We start from the raw sequence: 20636 nt of genomic DNA, 5'->3' as shown, positions 1-20636 counted from the left end.
TGGAAGATGCTCAGGTCAGATGAGGCAAACACAGAACTTACTGGCTGAAATGCTGCTGCAATGCACATCAACCTGAACCCTGTATTCTCACGTTAAAACATGGTGGTAACAGCAAAATGATGATGTTCACACTTTTCTTTAGGGAGGACATGATTGCCATGATTCATAGGACTTTGAGTTTTCAGTATTTGTTTTGTATTTGTAATTATTTTTTATTTTCTGTTTTGCCTTTTCACATTTTATACAATACTTTGTGTCAGTCTCTCAGACAATACCTTAATCTAAAACATTTTAGCTAATGTGACAATATTTGAAAATGTTTGAGTGACATGGATAGCTCTGTCAAGCAGTGCTGCCTCTGCAGCAGATGGACAATTCTGACAGATGAAAACATTGAGAAAAGCTGTTTTGTTTGAGGAGAGTTTGATTTCCCAACAAATTAGTTGGAGTTCTAAGTAGAGATTCAGAAACTTACAGAAAAAAGTGAAATATGCACAAGCAAAAAAAAAGATTGTTGGCTGCTCGAGTACGACTTACTGCAGCCGATCTCATCGGAGCGATCTGCGCAGTCTGGCTCTTCATCACATTGGTAACTGGCTGGGATGCAATTTTTATCAATACGGCATTCAAACTGCTCAGGACTGCATCTGTCATTGGGACCTTTGGTAGCTGTGACGATAAAAAAGATGGATGACTTCTAACTTTCTGATCGGTATCAACCTTCTAACAATAAAATTAAATACCAGAATATTTTTCTCATAAAAGTAACGATGACTCACGGCAGTTGGTCTCATCAGAGTTATCGTCGCAGTCGTTGTCGCCGTCACAACGCCACAACTTGAGGGCGCAGCGGCCATTTTTACATTTGAATTCATTGGGCTCACAGGGAGACGGCGTACCTGAGAGAGATATGGTTAATCGGGGATAAAATTAACAAGTTTTACTCAAGCATGTTATTTTGATAGAACATATTCAGTTCTGAAGATCAATGATCCGTCAGTCAATAGATCATGTGTATGAACATTTTATCTGTCTATGTTAATACATTGCAATATAAATCTTATGTAGCACATTTCACAAATAAAAGTGGTTTACAAAGAAAGAACACAGCAAATTAAACATGATTAAAAACACAACAAAAAACAACAATTAAAAACTTTTCAAATATACGGTAATATTTACAAGGATTTTACTAAAAGTAGATTAAAATAAGAATACCTTTAGACTCTTTTTAAAATCTTTAAAATGGTAAAATTCCAGAAAGCATGAATCCAAAAGCCTAATTGGATTTAACATTGAGTATCTAGAAAACTGCTATACAAGTCTAATGTCATTTCAATTAATTCATTATAAACTAACTTGATCTTTTTTTTTTTTGCCACACTACTTAATCTTGACTAGACTACTAAACTTCTAATTAATGTTTAAAACCAAATCTAGATATTAAAAAAACTTTTAAACCAAATAACTACCTGTATCTATCCAGCCTTGGCACCTATGAGTAATATTTATAACACAAAAAATGTCCCTGGGCTTAGATAACTGCTCAGAATAAAAACACAAAATTTTCATATGTAGAAGTTTTTATTGGCAATAATAATAAACCATTTAAAGTAAGGTTAGGAGTAGGGTAAGTACATGTGTACCACATTGTCAATGAGTTTGGAGGAAATTACAAGCAAGTGCAAAGTGGTAGAAGATGAAGAAGTCATGGGGCTATGAAAGGGTGAAGGTGAGTCTAAACCTAAATTGTTTTCAAATAAATCTATGAAGAAATCTGACTTACCACATCTCAGTTCATCACTACCGTCTTGGCAGTCCCGTTCTCCATCACAAATAAAAATTCGAGAAATACATTCTCCACTCTGGCATCTAGCTTGATCTGCTTTGCACCGAAGAGGTGGGATAGGAGGCCGGGGGTCCGCTAGTCCAGGAGTGGGAGTGATAGCAGCAGGGGTTGTGGCGACCACAGGGATGGACCTAATCATATCTAAGAACAGATTTTCAATTAAACTTTGTAAATGAATATACCGGTAGGTGTGATATAAAGTTACTTGTCAGTCAGTGAAAATGTGGCACATCAGACAGCCATAACACAAAGCTCAACCAGTCATTCAAAAGCACTCACCACAATTGGTTTCATCACTCAAGTCTGTGCAGTCGGGTCTGTTGTCACACACGTAGTCCATCAGGATGCATGTTCCATCACCACACCTGAACTCGTCAGCCATGCAAGGCCTTTTAATGGGCGTTACTGTGACAAATGCAAAAGGGTAGTACAAACAAGGATCAAAACATGCAGAGCAAAGAGCCAACAGACTATTCTAGTGTCACATTTAAGCACATGTAACACATTGACAGACTATATAAAGCAACCCATAAATGGTGTCAATAAAAAATAAATCATTTCCATTCAAGAAACATTATTCTAAGTGGTCATACTGGAAAGGCCTGATGCACAGACAAAAAAAAGATAGACGAGTTGATAATTACACAAAAGTAGATGGGAAATATAATAAAGTCACATACAATTTAAGATAAAAAATCAAGTAAAACCAGACATACAAACAAACTACAAAAGGTAAACAAGAGCGCACACAGACTAAAAACATTCAATCTGACAAACTGTACAGACTGGCTAACATGAAAAGACAGGATTGGACAACAGACAAACTATACAGGACAGGCTATGAGAGAAAGACAAGATAAGACAGACTTTCCTGGGTAACCCCAACAGCTTTGATAATGCCAGATAAGATACATATAAGCGATTTTCACACGAGAACACCTGTTAAGAGTTTTAAGAATGTAAAAATTTTAACCATCTTAAAAGATCTAAAACAGTTCTTGCTAAGTTGAAGTGAATATTAAATCAAAATTCCTTGTGAAAGAGGCTTTTGTTCCTCCTCCTCATAGAAAGTGTTTTTGACTGAGTTTCACTCCTAGATAAAGCCATTTATGGAAATGCTGCTGCAGTCAACTTCTTTTCTTTTTCTTTCCCATGGAGAGTATGCCTGGCTGGGTGATTCTCTGTTTTTGTCCCCTTTCTCTCCTTTCAAAGATCCACATGGAAGCTCCATCCTATTAAAATAAGGTTATTCCTTCCTACTGTGACCAAATGCTTGCCTTGAATTAGGAATTATTGCCGTCAATAAGTCATTGCAATGAACAGAGCTTTCTTAGATATCCTTTTTTTTTTAACCAATTGCCCATACATGATTAACTGAGTTTCATTGTAATAATTTATAATTATAATTGATCTGTATGTAGCTTGATCTGAATCTGATTGAATTGGATTTTTTTTATTGGATGTGAATTAGAAATATTTTACAGTATTTCTGAAGTACAGTAATATTCAATAAATCTGAATATTATTGAAAAGTCTATTTATTTCTTTAGCTCAGTGAAACAGACAGATTGATTTCACACACTGATGATTAGACAACAATTTAACATCATAATATTAAAACAGACCAATAAAAAATAAAACATTTTTAATGCAGAAATACTGGCTTGACAGTATGTTTAATACCAGCTTACATGTAGTAGTACCAAAAAAGGTACTTTTACTTCATCAGAACGCATATCGTAATTTATTGAATATGACTTTAAATTGACCTTAAATTTAATTATTGATGTTTGTATTTGTAAAACATGTGCACTGTGAATTCAGGATCACCTTCTGGACAGTCTTCAGTGTTCATGTGTGAAAACAGCTCTACAGGAAATCCACCCATTCAGCAATTAACATGTCCAGTAAAAATCCTATCAGGTGTCATGCTTGTTCTCCTAGCCAGTGGAACTTGCAGATATCAAATGCCGCCTCACGTTGCAGAGAACAGAAGCATCTTTTCATCAAACTCATGCCATGCAAAGGTCCTTTATGTTCTCTGTGCACTACTGGACCTCAGGGATCGCAGCCAAAACTCTACCTTGGTGCTTCCATGCAAAACATTCCCAAGACCACATGTACATGTCAAAGTAATGGGCATCATAAAATATCAGCAGAATAAATGCACTACAGTCATTCTACAGTTTCTACAGCACAATCAGCTTCCTCACCATGCACCAGGCATGGTACCGTACAAACCTGGCACTGCTATAGGGTCCACTGAAGGCAGAGTTTCTACTAGAAAAAAGGCAAACATTGAAGAAACTGCCTATTGTCCCGGTAGGCCTTAAGTTGCTAAAACATGGAGGTATTGTTGTTCTTACCTTTCCCAAGCTGCCTGAACTGAAAACCCTGGACTGATGTGATGTAGGAAGCAATAGCTCCTTCCTTCACCACGTTGTAGAGGACGGTGCGGATCTGTTCTTCATTGCTGTTGTATTCAGAGCCCACGTCAAGTTCCACAAAGATATCAACTCCATCCTCTCTTATCATTTTTCTGCAGAGAGTAAAGGTAATTTCATTTATAAAGCACATTTTCTGCGACAAAGCAATACAAGGCAACACAAAGTACAACGTACAAAGTACAAAGTAAGACAGTTCTGATGAAGCTACACACTTTATGACAACAGAGGGATCTTATGCCTTCAGGATCTTAATTTAACATTTCCTCCAAAACTGAAATTTTACTGAACATGGGCAACCTTCATGGCAATTTTGTGCTTCTTTTTTTTAAGAAAAGAAAGTGACCAGGCCAGAATAACCCAAACAGGTAACAGCAGTAGCAGGATATATGCTTTGGTTGTCAACAGGGTTGATTCAGAAAGTTTGTGCTCTTACTTGATCAGGACCACATTAACCGTCTGGACACCTGGAATCTTGTTGTACTCAGACTCCAGCTGTCGAGGGAAAAGAAAATGCTTAAACAAAGCAACTAACTCACAAATATTTAAATCAGCAGGTTCTGACAGATGAAACACGGACGTCTCAAATGGTCGCTAGACGTACCGTGTCCATCACTGCTTCAGAAATTTCCTTATACTCTGGAGAAAAGATGTCTTCGAGGTCAGGGCCGTAAACCACGGAGTTTGTGAAGTTGACAAGAGCTCGGTAATAAACTGGAGATGGAGAGAGGGGAGGAGAAAATCAAACCACACTAACAAACCAGGACCACAGACTCACTACTAGTTTACACATTATAATCAAGTGGTGTCATAATGTTTGACATATATTTCCCTTTGGCTGAATATTTTAGAAAGTCACAAATTATGGCATCTACTTCTATACATATGTGTCTTTATAGTGAACAGACACAGCATAGTAAGAGGTTATCTTAGGTAAATTCTGATTTCTATTCTGCAGAAGGAGACAAACTGTCAACATTCCTAAATAGTGGCAGAAATCTGACAAAAATGTGGCCAATAAAATCACGCCTGCAGCAACTCTGGCGGTTGGTGAGTAGGACTTTTAAGTCTATATCGCTGCTGTGCGAGCGGCAGTGAGGAAGAAGTAAATCCTCTGTGAATGACTCTGAAAGAGGGCCTCAGCATTCCCTCCACATCAACCAAGTCAAACATATGAGGCAGGAAGGTGAGAGAGCATTGGAGGGGAATGCAGCAGGGATTATATCCATCCTTCTCAGTGGTTTTTTATTAGCTGGAACGACTGGGTCATTGAACATATAGGTCAGCCGGTGTAGGTTAAAGCACTCTAAACTCTAACATTGGCTGCAGATAGATGTTATGACCTGTGTTTTAAGAGGCATAGAATGGTAGCTTATTGAGGATTAAAATTCAGATTGATCCAGCTGCTCTAGAGATGGTTTAGAAGATAGTTTTAGCTTCGGATAGGTGAACCTTTACACACAATAACTGTTGTTAAAGCAATCAAACAAACAGAAGCTTCTTTTTCTTGACCAATTACAGTAAAACTTTGTATTATATCCTTCAATATCAGTAACTGTTGATTATTATTTTCTGTTTAAAATATCTGATATACTGCCAACCTGTTGGTGTGCCCTTTCCTGTTTTATCCACATTTTTCATTTCACTTGTCTTGTTTTTTATTTTTAGGCAGTTTTGAGACACAGTGATGAAACCTTAAACAGCTGAAGTTACTCAACAGGTTGTTGCTAGGTAACCAAAGAGTGAGTGAATTATGGTTGATGCCACTCAGGTAGCATAGCTAGCTGTGAGAGATTGAGCAGCGAACCCTTTCCTCTGCCTAAATCCCCCAGAATGCTGTGCAATTCTGGATTTCGGTGAAATTGTTGAATATTCCATCAGACAAATTATCTATTGATATGGACTGTGTGTCTATTGCGATATGTATTATTGTCCAACCCTAACTATAACAAAAGATTCCTGTGTATATTGGGTATTTATGTGACAGAAAGAAAGTAGCACATAATTGTGCAATTTATTTAGGGGTGTGAAAATATAGAAATACACATTTTTTCCCAAGGATCTACACTTACGTTTGCAGTTCTAACACGATAAAGTGTGAAAAGATCTAAATTTCTCTAAATTCAATGGAAAACAAGCTGTCGCAGTTGGCTTTTATGACCCCATGAGAAACAAATTAATGTAGCCTGGCATTTTAAAGGATTAACTGTTTCCAAAGTTGTGTTCACCTGATGATCTTTTCATCACAGTCTTCCGCTAATTACTCTCCTTACAGGCAAGCCTACAGATCTCTTCTATAACGTATATTGATGCATTTTATGTGTTGCTCATTATAAGCTGAAATGTCAGCGGTACTATTATAATTCCAATGTCACAGGCCAAGTCTGTGAAACTTAAAATAGCCAGTGGCCCGCAGGGTGCCCCATTTTTAGTCTGCTGCCAACATTTTGTTTGGACCGGCCGTCCAGCCTCTTAATTCAGACCGAAAGCAAGAAGATTAAGGAGAGGGGCAATATTTGTGCAGCATCTTGGATTGAGATGCAACTTGCTAAGCCAAAGGCAAGGATTTAAGGAGTCTGCTGAGTCAGAAAAGGAAATAAGCTGTGTGGACATAAAGAGCAAGTATGCATAAACAGCTCCATATTCATTAACAGGTCTGGAAACTATGGATGCCAGCAAATAATGGAGTTTATCTTTGTTTAGGGGCCTTTATGAATTAGTTCTGTATGGTGCCCATCAAGTGGACATTTTATTACCTGCAGGCATACTATTGCATTTCTTTAATTCAATATCTGTGCTACATGGCATGTAAGCAATGGCTGCAAAATCTGAGCAAGGCCACATATACATCTCTCTAAACCTCCAGTTCTTTCATCTGCATCTGTTCTTTTCAGATCGTGAATATTATTATTACTGACACGCTTCCACCGGATGTCATGAAACGCCAAGTCACCCTCCCTTATTTATCCATATGGTTTACAGATGATTTATTACTTCTGCACAATTTTGTTCCAGTCAGTTTCCTCTGACCAATCAATGCACTTATATGACTTTTTATAGGCTTCAAACATTATCTGACACAATTTATTGGGGTGTCTCTATTCGTAAGGGTTATAGCACTTGTTTGTTTATATTTTGTCTTTAAAGTAGTATGGGTTAGGGTCATATAGTCATATAACAGCTTTATTCAGGGTTTATAAAGTCCACTTAAATTGAACATGTGCTGTTTTCTATTGGGAAAATAATGATTCAGTTCTTGTATTTTGTATATTCAGAAGATTTTTTTTTCTAGTTCTAGTTAGAACTTTTTTCTAGTTCTAGTTGCCCACTTGTTTTTATTATTAGTTCATGGGACTTTGTCTGGGAAAATAATACCAAAAGCAAAATCTAAGGAGTCTCCTCCTTAGAGTAGTTGGTGATAATGTTCTAAAATGTGACATCATCCAAGAAGCTCATCAAAGTTGGTCTACATATGCTAATTGAGCCTGGAGAAACAAAGATATGACACAGACTATTTGATATTTTCCTGGCAAACAAGGCATGGAGGCTGGATGTGTGGTTTGTTCAGAATTCAAAGAGAAATCATTACATTGCCTAGCAACAAAGGAATTCTGCTACTTGGACCATTTTGTGACTTTGTGCTAAAATTTATAAAGTGAGTCTCTCTTGTGGTGAGTGGGTATTCTTTCCTTTCCGATGTCATGCACACAGAGAGTTTCAATAAATGCCACTAAATAGAATAAAGTACGGTGGCCGACAGGTGCAAATGCGCAGCAAAAGAGAAAACATGCAAACAAAAAAAAACACGCGCACAAATTAAATGCGGCAAGCAAAAAGCGAACAAAATGCAGCAAACAAAAAAGAAAACACCCCCGAATGAAATGCAGCAAACAAAAAGAGAGACGCAAACCAAAAAGAAAACACCCCCGAATGAAATGCAGCAAACAAAAAGAGAGACGCAAACAAAAAAAGAAGACACCCCCGAATGAAATGCAGCAAACAAAAAAGAAAACACCCCCGAATGAAATGCAGCAAACAAAAAGTGTTGAAAACGGAAGTGCTCCAGACCACTAGGGGGAGTCAAAGAAAATCGAGACCGAGCCCAGAACGGTATGACTGACACAAAGTCTATCACGCTACCCATAAATTATTCTGTTATTCTATAATATTATAAAAGACGGCGTATCTTTTTATAATATAAGTACGTATAGTATTTATACGTACTAAATATAGTTATATAGTACGTATAACTATATTTCTGAAAAGAAATATAGTTATACGTACCTTTACTTTCTTTCAAATTTCTTTCTCTGAATCTTGCATCTGGTCCCATAGAAATGAATACTATTTTCTTTGACTCCCCCTAGTGGTCTGGAGCACTTCCGTTTTCAACACTTTTTGTTTGCTGCATTTCATTCGTGGGTGTTTTCTTTTTTGTTTGCGTCTCACTTTTTGTTTGCTGCATTTCATTCGGGGGTGTCTTCTTTTTTGTTTGCGTCTCACTTTTTGTTTGCTGCATTTCATTCGGGGGGTGTCTTCTTTTTTGTTTGCGTCTCTCTTTTTGTTTGCTGCATTTTATTCGCTTTTTGCTTGCCGCATTTAATTTATGCGCGTGTTTTTTGTTTGTTTGCATGTTTTCTCTTTTGCTGCGCATTTGCACCTGTCGGCCACCGTAATAAAGACACTATTAGTCACTAAATAAAAGCCAATAGATTTCTAACAAGTGCCACTTAGTGTAAGATTTTATATTCTACTTATTTAGTGGTTTCACATTTACATAAAGTTGTGGACAAATTAATTAATGCAATATTTCTTTTTTCTTTGATTCTATATTCACAACAAGAAAAAAACCTTCCAGTATATGAATCAGGTGTGGCCTTAAGCTCTGTCATATTAATCATTTGAGTCCAAACAAAAGCCAAGCTTTTTAAAATGTGTTTTACACTTTATTTTTAGAGACGCTGAAACATGCTGGCTTCTACTGTTGATGCCATGCAAAAATGCTGAGGGTAAAACAGTTTGACTGACGTTAAAGATTATTTTTGCATCACCAGCGGGATTTCCTAGTGAGAACTGAGCCAACATCTTGGCAGAAAAATAGTACATCAATTGAAGGATGAGTAAATCCTCAAGTCATTCAGACAGTTGCTAGCTTTTTCTTTTTTCATCCTTTTTACTCTTTGCACATACTTCTCAGGCACGCTACAGTTCCTTTTGTTTTTCACTTGTCCAAGAATCCATACTGAGATGTGCCAAGGAATTTTATGGACTTTGGAAATTGACCAACATTTATACAAAAGCTGTTTATGTATCTGAAACATTGTTATTTTGTGTAGACAGTGTATAAAAACGGGTATGTTTAAGACACCTCCATACAAAGAAAGTGTGTAAAGATTCAAATGCTGCTTCATCCCTTGAGTTCAGTGTTCAGTTTAAAAAATGAACACGTCACTTGAAAAGTTAAGGTACTAGACAAAATGTAAAAGAAAAACAGTCTCCCTCCAAGTAGAAACCAAAAAGACTTCAAAGTATGAAGGGTTATCTACAGGACCACTTTAAAAGATTACAGGAAAGTTTGGCTGCTTTGTGGGAAAATGTAAGAAAGACATTTATGTATTTACAATTTATATCTCATAATTTTATTACATAATGAATTGAAATGCACCGATAAGGCTTTCTGTGTTTAATACCCATTTTGAGTATTCTTTTAGGTCTAAAACTGATTAGAAATGTTTTCTTCTAACAAATAAATTTGAATTTGTATAAACATTTTTTTTTAATTGAACGCAAAAATGTTGTGTTGCATGTTGACCCAGGTGGCAGCGTTGTTGCCTTAGAGCAAGAAGGCTGTGGGTACAAATCCTGGTCTTTACATCGTTGGCATGTTTTCCCAATGCATGCTTGATTATCTCCGGGTACTCTGTCTTCCTCTCATAGTCCAAAACAAAAAGAACCAAAATGCATAAAATAATTGTCTTGATCCTTTTGTTTCTGAGAAAGACAGAGTTTGTTCAGCCTCTGTATTTCTTTATTACTTTCTTGTGAACAAATTTGTAATTAAACAAAAGAAATACAGTGTTCAGTTTAGATGAACTAAATGATGAGTTTTGACCTACAGATCAGGGCCAAAATTTGATCACTGCTAATCACTGACCAGTGCATCATGAACAATGTGAAAAATATATATATATATGCCAACTGGAAGGGGCTTTTTAGCGAGTTATTTCAATAAAAGGATTCTATTGTCATTGACCAAAGAGCCCTATTGTTTTCCTTTTTTTTTTTTTTTTTACACTACTGAATGAAAAATGATAATTAGGCTACTCCTAGTGTTTGGGTTGTTGATTTGTTTTGTTTTGTTCAGCGTTCAAATGGCTCATTTAGCATCCACTGAGAGCTCCTTGGATGACACCCAAATGCAAATGCCACATTTGAAATAAAGATCCTTTTTCTACTAAATTGTTTGGAAAAATAATGAGAAGATATCCAATATGCTTACGTGACAGCTGTTCACTAAATTTTCTAATTACAGCTGAGGCACGCATCAAACCTTTCATATAAAAATCATTATTTAATACATATATTTGAAGATCCAACTGAAAATAACCATATACCACATCTAGGGAGAGTGTTTTAATTAAAAAGATTGTGTGCCTGAGAGGCAGACTGTGTGGTCACTGAATATTACTAGGCTCTTTCTTCTTCCAAAACAGCAAAACCTCCCCAAGACACCTCATTCCAGGAGAAGAAAAGCCTCATTTATGGCAATGTAAACGGTGTATTGCCTATGAAAACACACGGAGGTGAACATGTATCAACAGAGATGTGAGTGTTAGCACAGCCTCGAGTGGTTGCATCTCAGTCTGCAACTTTTAGATTTATAGTACAATAGTTCGTCCTGATTGTTGTCCTGAGAGACGAGCAACATCAAAGTTAGTCATGAAAGCATTTTATTTGACCCGCATATAATCTAATCACTTGGGTGGGTACTTGCTGCCCGGTCAACAGCGGTTCATAGCTCCCACTCTCTCTAAGCATACCGCCACAGACTGGTGAGCGTGATTGGGTTCCTTTGATTGGGGCGCCAGGATGTGCCCCGCGGGCTAATGAGCGGCTCTTTTACTCCAAGACTCATTCTCCTCTGTGCATCTCTCTGTTTTTAACAGAGAAATCCCCTTGTTGAGACCCGCCACCATTAAAAGGTGATGAAACTGTCAATTTGCAGATGTGATGAGTGGGAACAAGAGAGAAAGGGGCGAAAATAAGTCTGAAAAAGAAGCATTCCACACTTTTAATTCAGAATCTGATTTAGCTATTAAAGCTGTTCAGCAGAACTGTGGAAGCATTGTGAAAAGGGCCCCCTCTTAACACATAGAGGCTTGCGCAGAAGACAAAGAAATGATTGAGCAGCAAGCCAAGTTTGGCCTTTAAAGCTCAACCACATGGGGCTTGACCTTTAACCCCAACACTAGAACCCACAGCAACAGTAAAACCGTTTAAAGAGAAAGCAAAAAGTTTAATTTTAAGTATCTAAACTAAGTTCAATATTTTAATCTATTGATTTTGTGACAAATATGTACTGCAAAATTATTTTCAGTTTAATTGACCAATAACCAATGAATAGGAAAAGTCAAAATCAGATTTGTTTCTGGTAAGTGAACATATCATACTCTTACATACATAAGAGCTTCCAGGTTGTTCTGTGAGAAACCCTTCTTTGTGAAAATCCTGTTACTAAGAGAAAAACATTTAAAGTAGCAATTTTCAGTCTCAACCAGATGTTTGAAACACAGTTAAAGGAAGCACAGGGATGTAAGAAGGATTGTAAAGAGGTGGAAAATTCTAGGTAAAGTTCCACTTTCTAGACACAAATTTATGCAAATGTATAGGGGGAAAAAATTGCGGGTATAAATGGGAATAAGCTTGGAATTTACACAGACTGATATTAATGGTTAGCTTACCATTCTACTTACAGGCTGCAAATGATTTGCAAAAAGCCACTACTGAATGATCCCACTCTAACCTACAGAAAGGGTTTACTGCTTTACTAGCTTACTTGTTAAAAAAAAAGAGGCTACCCAGAAATAACATTTAAATATTTATCTAAATTTGTCAGAGTTTTTCCTTTTGGCTCCAAAGCCTAATTGAGGAACATATATAGAAAAAGAGAACAGGACAAACAGAAAAAAAGTTTCAGTGAAGGTTTTTCACACGTATTGTGAAATCACCTTAGACATAATTACAGAGCCACATGAATGGAAGGCAAAAATAAAAAATTCTGAATGCAGCTCATATTTCTTGATATATTGCAGTTCTCAAAGGGAATCAGTCAAATACTTCACTAAAACCAAAAGTCATAAAATCAGTCATAGTCTGTGCATCTTACATATTAATTTGCCAGCTGGCTCTGTCTTAGCTCAGTTCCTGCAGAAAAGTTCCCTACTATTAACCCTGACCCTGGACCACAGCCAAAAAACTGTCTCCAACTCTCCTTCATGCCCTTTGGGAGACATTTGGAGATGAATTCTGACTTTGCACCCTCCCACAGCACAGAGTCACAATTGGAAGCAAAACCACCACTGTGCATAAAATTTGCACGTTTTTTAAGCTGGTTCATCACACTGGGATAAGAAAGAAATAGTTCATAGCACTTTTCTAATTAAAGAGAGGAGTGCATTTTTTTGCAAGTTGCCAAAACATCTTTCGCAGCTGGGATTGAAAGTGTTGTCACTCGAGCGTGATGAGCTCAGTGTTGCTCTATGGAACATACCACATCATTTTTCCTTTGGCATTAGGAATCACTGGGAGAGAAAACACTTGGAAAAACAGAAAAGCCGGAAACAGAACTCAACATGCCCGAGCTTTCATACAAACTTCTCTGAATGCGTTTGGAAATGTGAGCATAACGGAGTGGAGCAGGTGACTGGTAGAGTGTGCCAAAGACAAAAAAGACAGAGAAATGCTGGAAGACTTACTGTACTGCTCCTCATTTGGGCTCTGTATGTGTCCCAGATACCAAGACTCCAACAGTTGGTCAATAGCTAGGGTAGGGAATTGGTGGAGGGGGGTAAGACAGTCGGCAGGGGGTAAAGGTTGGAATGAGCCAAGCAAAGCAGGGGCAGGAGTGATCAAAGTTAGCCAGGCGGTTGCAGAGGGGTTATAAAGTTTAATTTTCAGGAGAGGGAAACAAAGAGAGAAAACAGAAAGTGACAATCAGATAAAGAATTTGAAGTTGGATTGCCAAAATAGATAAACACAAACGGCAAGACAGGAAAATGACACACTCCCAGCAATCACCACCACCCACATGTTAAAGACAGCCATGCTTAAAGGAACAATGGCTTGTATAGGCCAAATGTCTGTCTGGAGAGCACCAGGAAGTAAGAGAAAAGGTTGGAAGACATCACTGGTCTGACTCAACAAACATGCAGACCACTTCCAACATCTTTGCCACTTGACACAAACATCCACCTTGAGATGGTGCCGCCACACAAGGACAAGGCACTTCCTGTTTTCCTGTTCAGATGGAAGAATTGAGCACCAACAAATTTCTTTAAAGCTTTGCATTTGGACAATCAACAAAGACCCCTCTTTGTTTTGTGGTGACTCACTGATTCTTCCACTCAGATGATTCAGCGAGCCTATGAAATGTCGCCTGAAACGGGTTTGAGTTGTTCTGAAACATAGATGGGTTCTGAAAGTCAGATGACTTGCACAAAGGACGATGTTATGAAGCATCGACAGGGATGTTTACTGTTTTATGATTTATTCAATCTTTTAAATAACTAAAACTTCAGAAAAGATGACAATGGGACATGGTAGAGACAGATGTTTATGCTCCAATCCGGAGCCTAGCAATCCACTCCGTAAACTTCAACAGACATCACTAAACAACAGCTCATTTGCTGTTGAATCCAGCTGTTTCACAACTGCACATGCAGCAAACCATATGGCTTCTGAAACTCATTACTGACATATTTGGAAGTGAGTTGAGAAAAATATATTATTACTATAGACTGACTGAACTGCACCAGTCCTGTGCAAACAACAGGTCAAGATAAGGCTGTTAGACCAAAGATACTAAATGCCACACACTTAAAATCTGCAGACCGTCTAAGAAAAATATGACAGAAAGCATGGTTTCTCCAAAAGATCTAAGCCTCAAGAACAGAGGTCCAAACGAATTACAGCTAATGACCCGTTTGTACTTTAAAGTCTGCTTATACAATGCAGTCTTTTGCAAATCTGAGAATAAGTGACAGCCAGATAAGGCATTCCAGCTTTATTAACTGATTTATGTGTTCATTGGGACACCATTTATGAGTGAAACAAATCAATGAAGTAGAAAGCACATAAACTGCCTTTTTTATAACAGAAATGTTTTAAAAGGATAACTCTGGTTCTTTTTTTCTCTGTTACATATTACAGCTGATTTATAACTTAAACGCTACTTAATACTCAAATTATTCATATCTGAGTGATATAGCACTACATTAGGGAATTTTAATTATGCAAACTTTGAGAAAACTAAAGTTGAGAGGTTTTCTGTGGGTTTCTCACTAAATATGTTCCTGAATTTTGAAGTGTCCCTGTCAAAATGCTTGGTTTAGATTATTCTTGGACGTCTGAGCTTGAATTTGCAATTGATATCATACCTGAGTTGGGCTCGTTCTGGTTGTAGTTAGAAAAAAGTGAGGGCTTTGCCTAATCCTTGTGGTGCTGACTAGTAAAGACAATATAAATGTAACTATTTTAGGTATTTAAAAACTAAACATGTTCACTAACAGATTTCATATGGTGGACACTCATCTTTTTGTGGTTATGTATTCACAGATTTTTCTGGGGAACGTGACTCCCAAATTAAATTAGCTAAATTAGTTTTAAATTAGCTAAAATCAACTAAAGCAGATGATGCTTAACTCTCAACCACTCTGAGAATTTCTTTACTTTTCTACAAACTCAGTTCCTAAAGGAAGAAAGGTAATTCACAGCTAAACCTACTAAGTATTTGATGACTGCAAGCCTAATTACTTATAATAACTTCACAGACTACTAAGAAAAATGTAGCCAATCCCATTAAGCGCCTAAAAACCCTCATGGGAGGCTCTATTCGATATGGATGCTCCCTTGTGTTTAAACAGGAAGCTACTGCTCAACTGTGAAGCTTTATCCAAATAAACTTGAAAATTTGGGATAAACAAGAGTACAATCCACTCAACAGCAACAAATTCTAGCCATAAGCTGTAATCTTTGCTCTGTTTTCATGTGTTAGTTGGTACTGTAGTGTAAATCTTATCGTGGGAGATACTTAAATACATAAAAGCTGGAAGCTAGGAGCCTTAAAGCTGCAGCAGATCCCCAAACATATTTTTCCTCATGAGGAGTGGCACACTGAACCACTCCACGGCAACTCATTTGTTGTTGGCACAACAAAGAGGAGGATCATGAAGCTGGATTGAGTCTTAGGACTCAAATCGGTGACTAAGACCATTCAGTTCAGCTGGAATAAACTGTACATACCCATGCGTACAATCAGCTGTTTGTGAAGAGTGGATGTGATGCAACACTAATTTGTCCTTCAGAAACTCTGTTTGGTCTGCTTCATTATGTCTGCTTAGTCTACAGTAGAGACTAAAAGCATTTGAAATAAATTTGAAGCCACCTGGAGGCCTCCCATCAGAACAACAACAAAGACCTCTCCAAAATAACTGCAGCTGCCCTCATTCATCCCGTTGCTGCCCGAGAGACAGCCTGAATCTCTCGCTCATAAAGGTAATGCCACTGTGACACACATCCCTCTCTGCTCACCACTAGCTGCCAAGCCAAGTAGGTGGCCTGGTCAAAGTGACAACTACATAATGTAACATTTCTCTTCAAGAGATAATGGAACAATCCAAACTTTGGCTGCATTATGTCAGGAAGAATCTGCTACTAAACTATTCGATGACTAGGAATTTAGTAATCTGGGCCTTGAGCTTCTTTAGTTAGCTGAAAACAACTAACTAAAGTTAGTTTATTGATTTTTTAAAATTAAAAAATCAATAAAAACTAATGTTTTTGTGCTTTTTTTTTAGATTGCAACAAAATGCACATTTATGTAGGCTTACTTTCTGCCATTTTATATCAGGAGTGCCCAAAATGTGGTCTAGGGCCCATTTGTGGCCCCTTGACCTTTTGTGTATGAACTGCCAAAGCATGTTTCCTTTATTTAGAGCAAAATTTTATTGACAAATTATATTATCCACAATGGCAAATAGTAATAACAACACAAAGTATTCGCCTATTATCAACCACACTGATGTCAGGGACTGAAGGCTGAGTCGCGCTTTTAACAGTTCGCGTTGAGCGCGTGTGAGCCAAGACAGCAGTATGGCGTTTATAGTTAACGCGTACGTTGGAACATCTTCCAGATCGTCCAGTTTGTATGTACGGCGGTGCGCATGATCCGCCCCTGGTTACAAAGATCCAGAGGTGGCGGTGCGTGAGGCACTGCGGCAGGCTGCGCATGCGGCAAGGTCAACGCGTGCCGCTGCGTGTCCGCTTCAACGCGCGCTGCTGCATACCCGGCTCAACGCATCAACAATAAACCCAGCTTCAGCAGTTGCTAGCTGCTCCAGGCTCTGAGTTGAAATTGATAAAGTGTCAAAATGATTCGATGCTATCCGTGGTGCTGAGCTGCTTTGAATTTGCGTTGTTTCATCATTAGTGACCACATAGCCTAAAGTTTCTGTTGTTCTCTTGGTTTGTTATACTTCATGTCTGTTTGATGGACTTCAGAATGATATAGTCACTCTCTGGTGGTGAAGCTTGTAAGTCCCTCTGTTGCAGGCATGTCTATGTTGTAGAGTTATATTATCATGAGCTTTATTATTTGGGAATAAAGGGCCCGGTCATTAGCCCCACCCCAAGCCCAACGCTAACTTGTTCCACTAGTGCATTGTTTCATTGATTTTGAATCAATGGATGCAATAGGTGTTTTCTGTGACTATATAGTTGTAATGACAGCAAAAACACTAACTCAAATTTTGAAACATGTTTATGCTTTAGCTCTGCATTCATTTCTTACTTATTAGCAATGAAGAGCCAGTGTGTTGTTTTAAGAAAAAAATTCAATTAAATCCCACAGTTCCCATCTCCATTCAGTAAACGGACATGGTAACCTTTGTGTCTTAAATTTCCAACAATAATGGCCAACATTATTAGTGCACTGGGAAAGTCCTTCAGAGAGTCTGTGGAACACGGAAAGGCTCTCACGGATGAAGGGGGTCTGATCTGTCGTCCAGAAATCTTGTTGGGTTCTCAGGGATCGGAAGTCAGGATGAAAGGTTAGGAAGACATGCAACACTATTTTTATGTTTATGGAGGAGACTGCAGACTGTGATTACGTTGGACTAATAGCAACAATGGATATAGAATGCTTTAAAATAGTCTCATTTTGACAAGTTAAAATCCCAGATGTTTCACACTGATTTGGAAAGACAAAGGGAAATGGACATGCCTTAACCCTCATCAAACAGTCACAAAACAGGAAACTCAGCATAATGGGGGCAAATGTGGCAACTGTGTCTCCTCTTTATAGCACTGAAAAGGGAAGGAAGGCAGAGGCTTGGGTGGGCAGCATAGTCAGCTCACAGGACAGAGCCACTCAGCAAATTATTCCACATTCAGCACCGGAAGTTGAATTTCCTTCCCAGGACTGTACAGCCCAGATCTATATATGGAATTATTCTGCCTCTTCCAATCATAGAGCAGTGATCACACTGAGCAGAATGCAGGCCTGAAAGCCATCCTTCAGATAAGAACTTTTCTGCTAGATAGTCCTGCTCTTTTTATGCCTTTTTGAGTTACATGTGGACAGAAATTTCTATGAAAACAATAAATGTGAATAAACTGACAAGAACTGGGTTCATATTTACAAACTGTTAATCTGAGATTAGCAGACACTAAAACACTTCTCAAAGTGAGTTGCCTGAGGTTGAAAATAACTAAAAAGCTCCGTTTACAAGACAGGTCTCCTTCGGTTTCTGTTTCTGTTTTTTTTTTCCTACCAAGGGACTAAAAACAACCTGCACCTTACTATTCTGATCTGTCACAATCACATCCTGTCAGCACCCTTCTCATTAATGTCAGCCAGGCTAAAATTTCCTGCAGCTCTTTAAACTGCTCAGCTTCCTGCAAGGCCTCATGTCAGAGCTATTTCTAAGAGACGAAGCACATGATGCTATGTGCTGTGACTCTGATGTCAGCTTCCACCACCATGACATAATCAGCGTCTAAAGCTTAAAGTGCCAACATAGAAAAGCAGGATGTTTGATATAACAAGGTATTTTTCTTTAATAATGAGAAAAATTATAATTCGTTTCTCGATAACCACAAACTCCTTTGCTGTGAAGTCCTTAATTTCTTGCAGATGTATGAAACTAATTTTTTACACTGGAAACGGAGCTCTGTTTCCTGATATTTATCCATTCCTCCATGGTCACTTACTTCCATTCTGGCTTTACAGATACTACATTAAAGCATTTAAGGTGTATCTTGACTTATTTTCCCTGCAACTGAGTCAGTGTTGAGGCATTTTTTGGCATTATGAAATCTCACGCTTTTCCACTTAGATGAGATCAGGATTGCAGGTCGGCTCAGGTGAGCATCTGTAACTTTTTAGTTCGGAGTCATAGTTTTGTAATATTTGCAGAATAGGGATCTATGTAATTTCAATTTCCTTCTAAAGGAAATATTAATGCTGTAAAATCTTGGGATTTTATTTCAGATTAACTGCTGCCAATCAGAGAAATGGATATGCCTTTTGTCAAGCACTCTGGCTTTTGTGCACAAATGACCTCTTTTATGGCACAGTGAACATTAAAGTGACATTTTTTAATACAATTCAGTATTATAGAGCATAATAAATAGTTCTCAAAGTATTCTGGGTAATGTGGTTCAATAAGTTATTGATAAATGATTGCTCCCTAAGCAGTGCCATCAGGTGCTCAGATTATGTTTGCTTCTTTGATCTTTGCCTGAAGAACTTCCATTGAATCACTTAAAAATACACCTAAATTAAACCTTTAATATATGTCATTGATTATAACCAAAAACAACTTACAGAACAGAGAAAGCAAAACAAAAAGCACTCCGCTTCTTAACTTTAAAATGAGAATCTAAGACATAAATACAAGATGGATTCAAGCTAAAATCAATCTTCCTCATATTCAGAACACACAGTGAACAATTTACTTGATAAAATGTTATTGATAGGGATGCACTGATCCACTTTTTTCACTTCCAATACCACTACAGATATCTGAGGTTTAGCATTGGCCAATACTGAGCCGATACAGAAAAGCAGTGCTGAATTGACTTAACATGTTTCTTTTTTTCAACACAGACAATATAGGTCTGCTCTTGTGGGTCGGGCACATTGTCACCGATACCCAATCTAGAATTTTTTTCAGTATCAGGATCGATACAGATATTAATAACGTAACGGTACACTTCTAATTACTGACATTCAAATGTTGAGAGAAGCTAAATATTCCACTACACCACCTGTATCTGAATGGATCGTTAGCTAAAAGCAGAAGCTAGCACATCCACCCAATAAGCTCAAAAACACAGCTCGTTAACCAACTCTCCATGGCTCTTTCTGGTGTGTACTGTAATTACAGTCCGGTGTAGCACAGTCACTTGGGGCTCATTGTATTACACAAAGTGTTTCATCTGTAGGCCACATTTGATTCTCGCCTCTAACTTACAAAGCATGACATGAAAATCTATCCATGATGAAGTTTCTGTTTCAGTCTGTGTTTGAGTCATTAAGCTGTTCAGAGTCCAAAACTGTGAGCACAAGCAGCACAGAAGTGGAAAATAAAGTAGGATGATAACCGTCAAGCTTGTTATTTAAAAAAAAAAAAAGGTTTTTGGTGAGAGTGGATGCTATTATGTGATGGCTTCCCACAAATAAACACTTTTCAAGCTGACATAAAAAAGTGTCAAAGGAGAGTACAAGTTAGAAAAGCAGAAGGGCTCTGATGGAACGGTCCATGTTCATCTGGCTGTTAGGTTTTTTTTATTTTGCTGTCACCTTTGGCATGAGTTAAAAAGATAAAAGAGAAGAGGGGTGTTTATGTCTCAGAGACAAAGCCTGAGCTCCATGTTATGACCAGACTCTGGAAAACTGGCGACGAGGGAGGAGAAGGTGCAGCAGGAAGAGAAGTTTTCATCATTCAGCACTCAGGCAAACACAAACACACACGTAAATTGCAAAAATCAGAATCACAGATGCCGGAGTGTTAAAAGGTTGACTGATCTACCACTCAGAAACATAATCTTTAACATATCTATCA

General features: G+C 37.9%; 1 protein-coding gene across 16 annotated transcripts in view; it reads right to left on the bottom strand.

Moving 5' to 3' along the window:
• The window catches only part of hspg2 (heparan sulfate proteoglycan 2), a 123656-nt gene that overhangs the window by 64376 nt on the left and 38644 nt on the right, over nt 1-20636 (bottom strand). For 13 of the 16 annotated variants that reach the window (XM_028010350.1, XM_028010347.1, XM_028010348.1 and 10 more), the window contains exons 4-12: nt 13269-13334; nt 4898-5007; nt 4730-4788; nt 4216-4388; nt 4091-4129; nt 2129-2254; nt 1787-1990; nt 780-899; nt 538-669 (exon numbers count right to left, since the gene is read on the bottom strand). In XM_028010350.1, the coding sequence (XP_027866151.1) occupies nt 538-669; nt 780-899; nt 1787-1990; nt 2129-2254; nt 4091-4129; nt 4216-4388; nt 4730-4788; nt 4898-5007; nt 13269-13334 (1029 nt within the window). The remainder of the gene's footprint in view (nt 1-537; nt 670-779; nt 900-1786; nt 1991-2128; nt 2255-4090; nt 4130-4215; nt 4389-4729; nt 4789-4897; nt 5008-13268; nt 13335-20636) is intronic. The other 3 variants (XM_028010346.1, XM_028010351.1, XM_028010355.1) reach the window with 3 other exon arrangements.

Source organism: Xiphophorus couchianus, chromosome 24 (assembly GCF_001444195.1).
Source record: "Xiphophorus couchianus chromosome 24, X_couchianus-1.0, whole genome shotgun sequence".
NCBI classification, from domain to species: Eukaryota; Metazoa; Chordata; class Actinopteri; order Cyprinodontiformes; family Poeciliidae; genus Xiphophorus; species Xiphophorus couchianus.
This window is presented reverse-complemented; position numbering and strand designations above follow the sequence as displayed.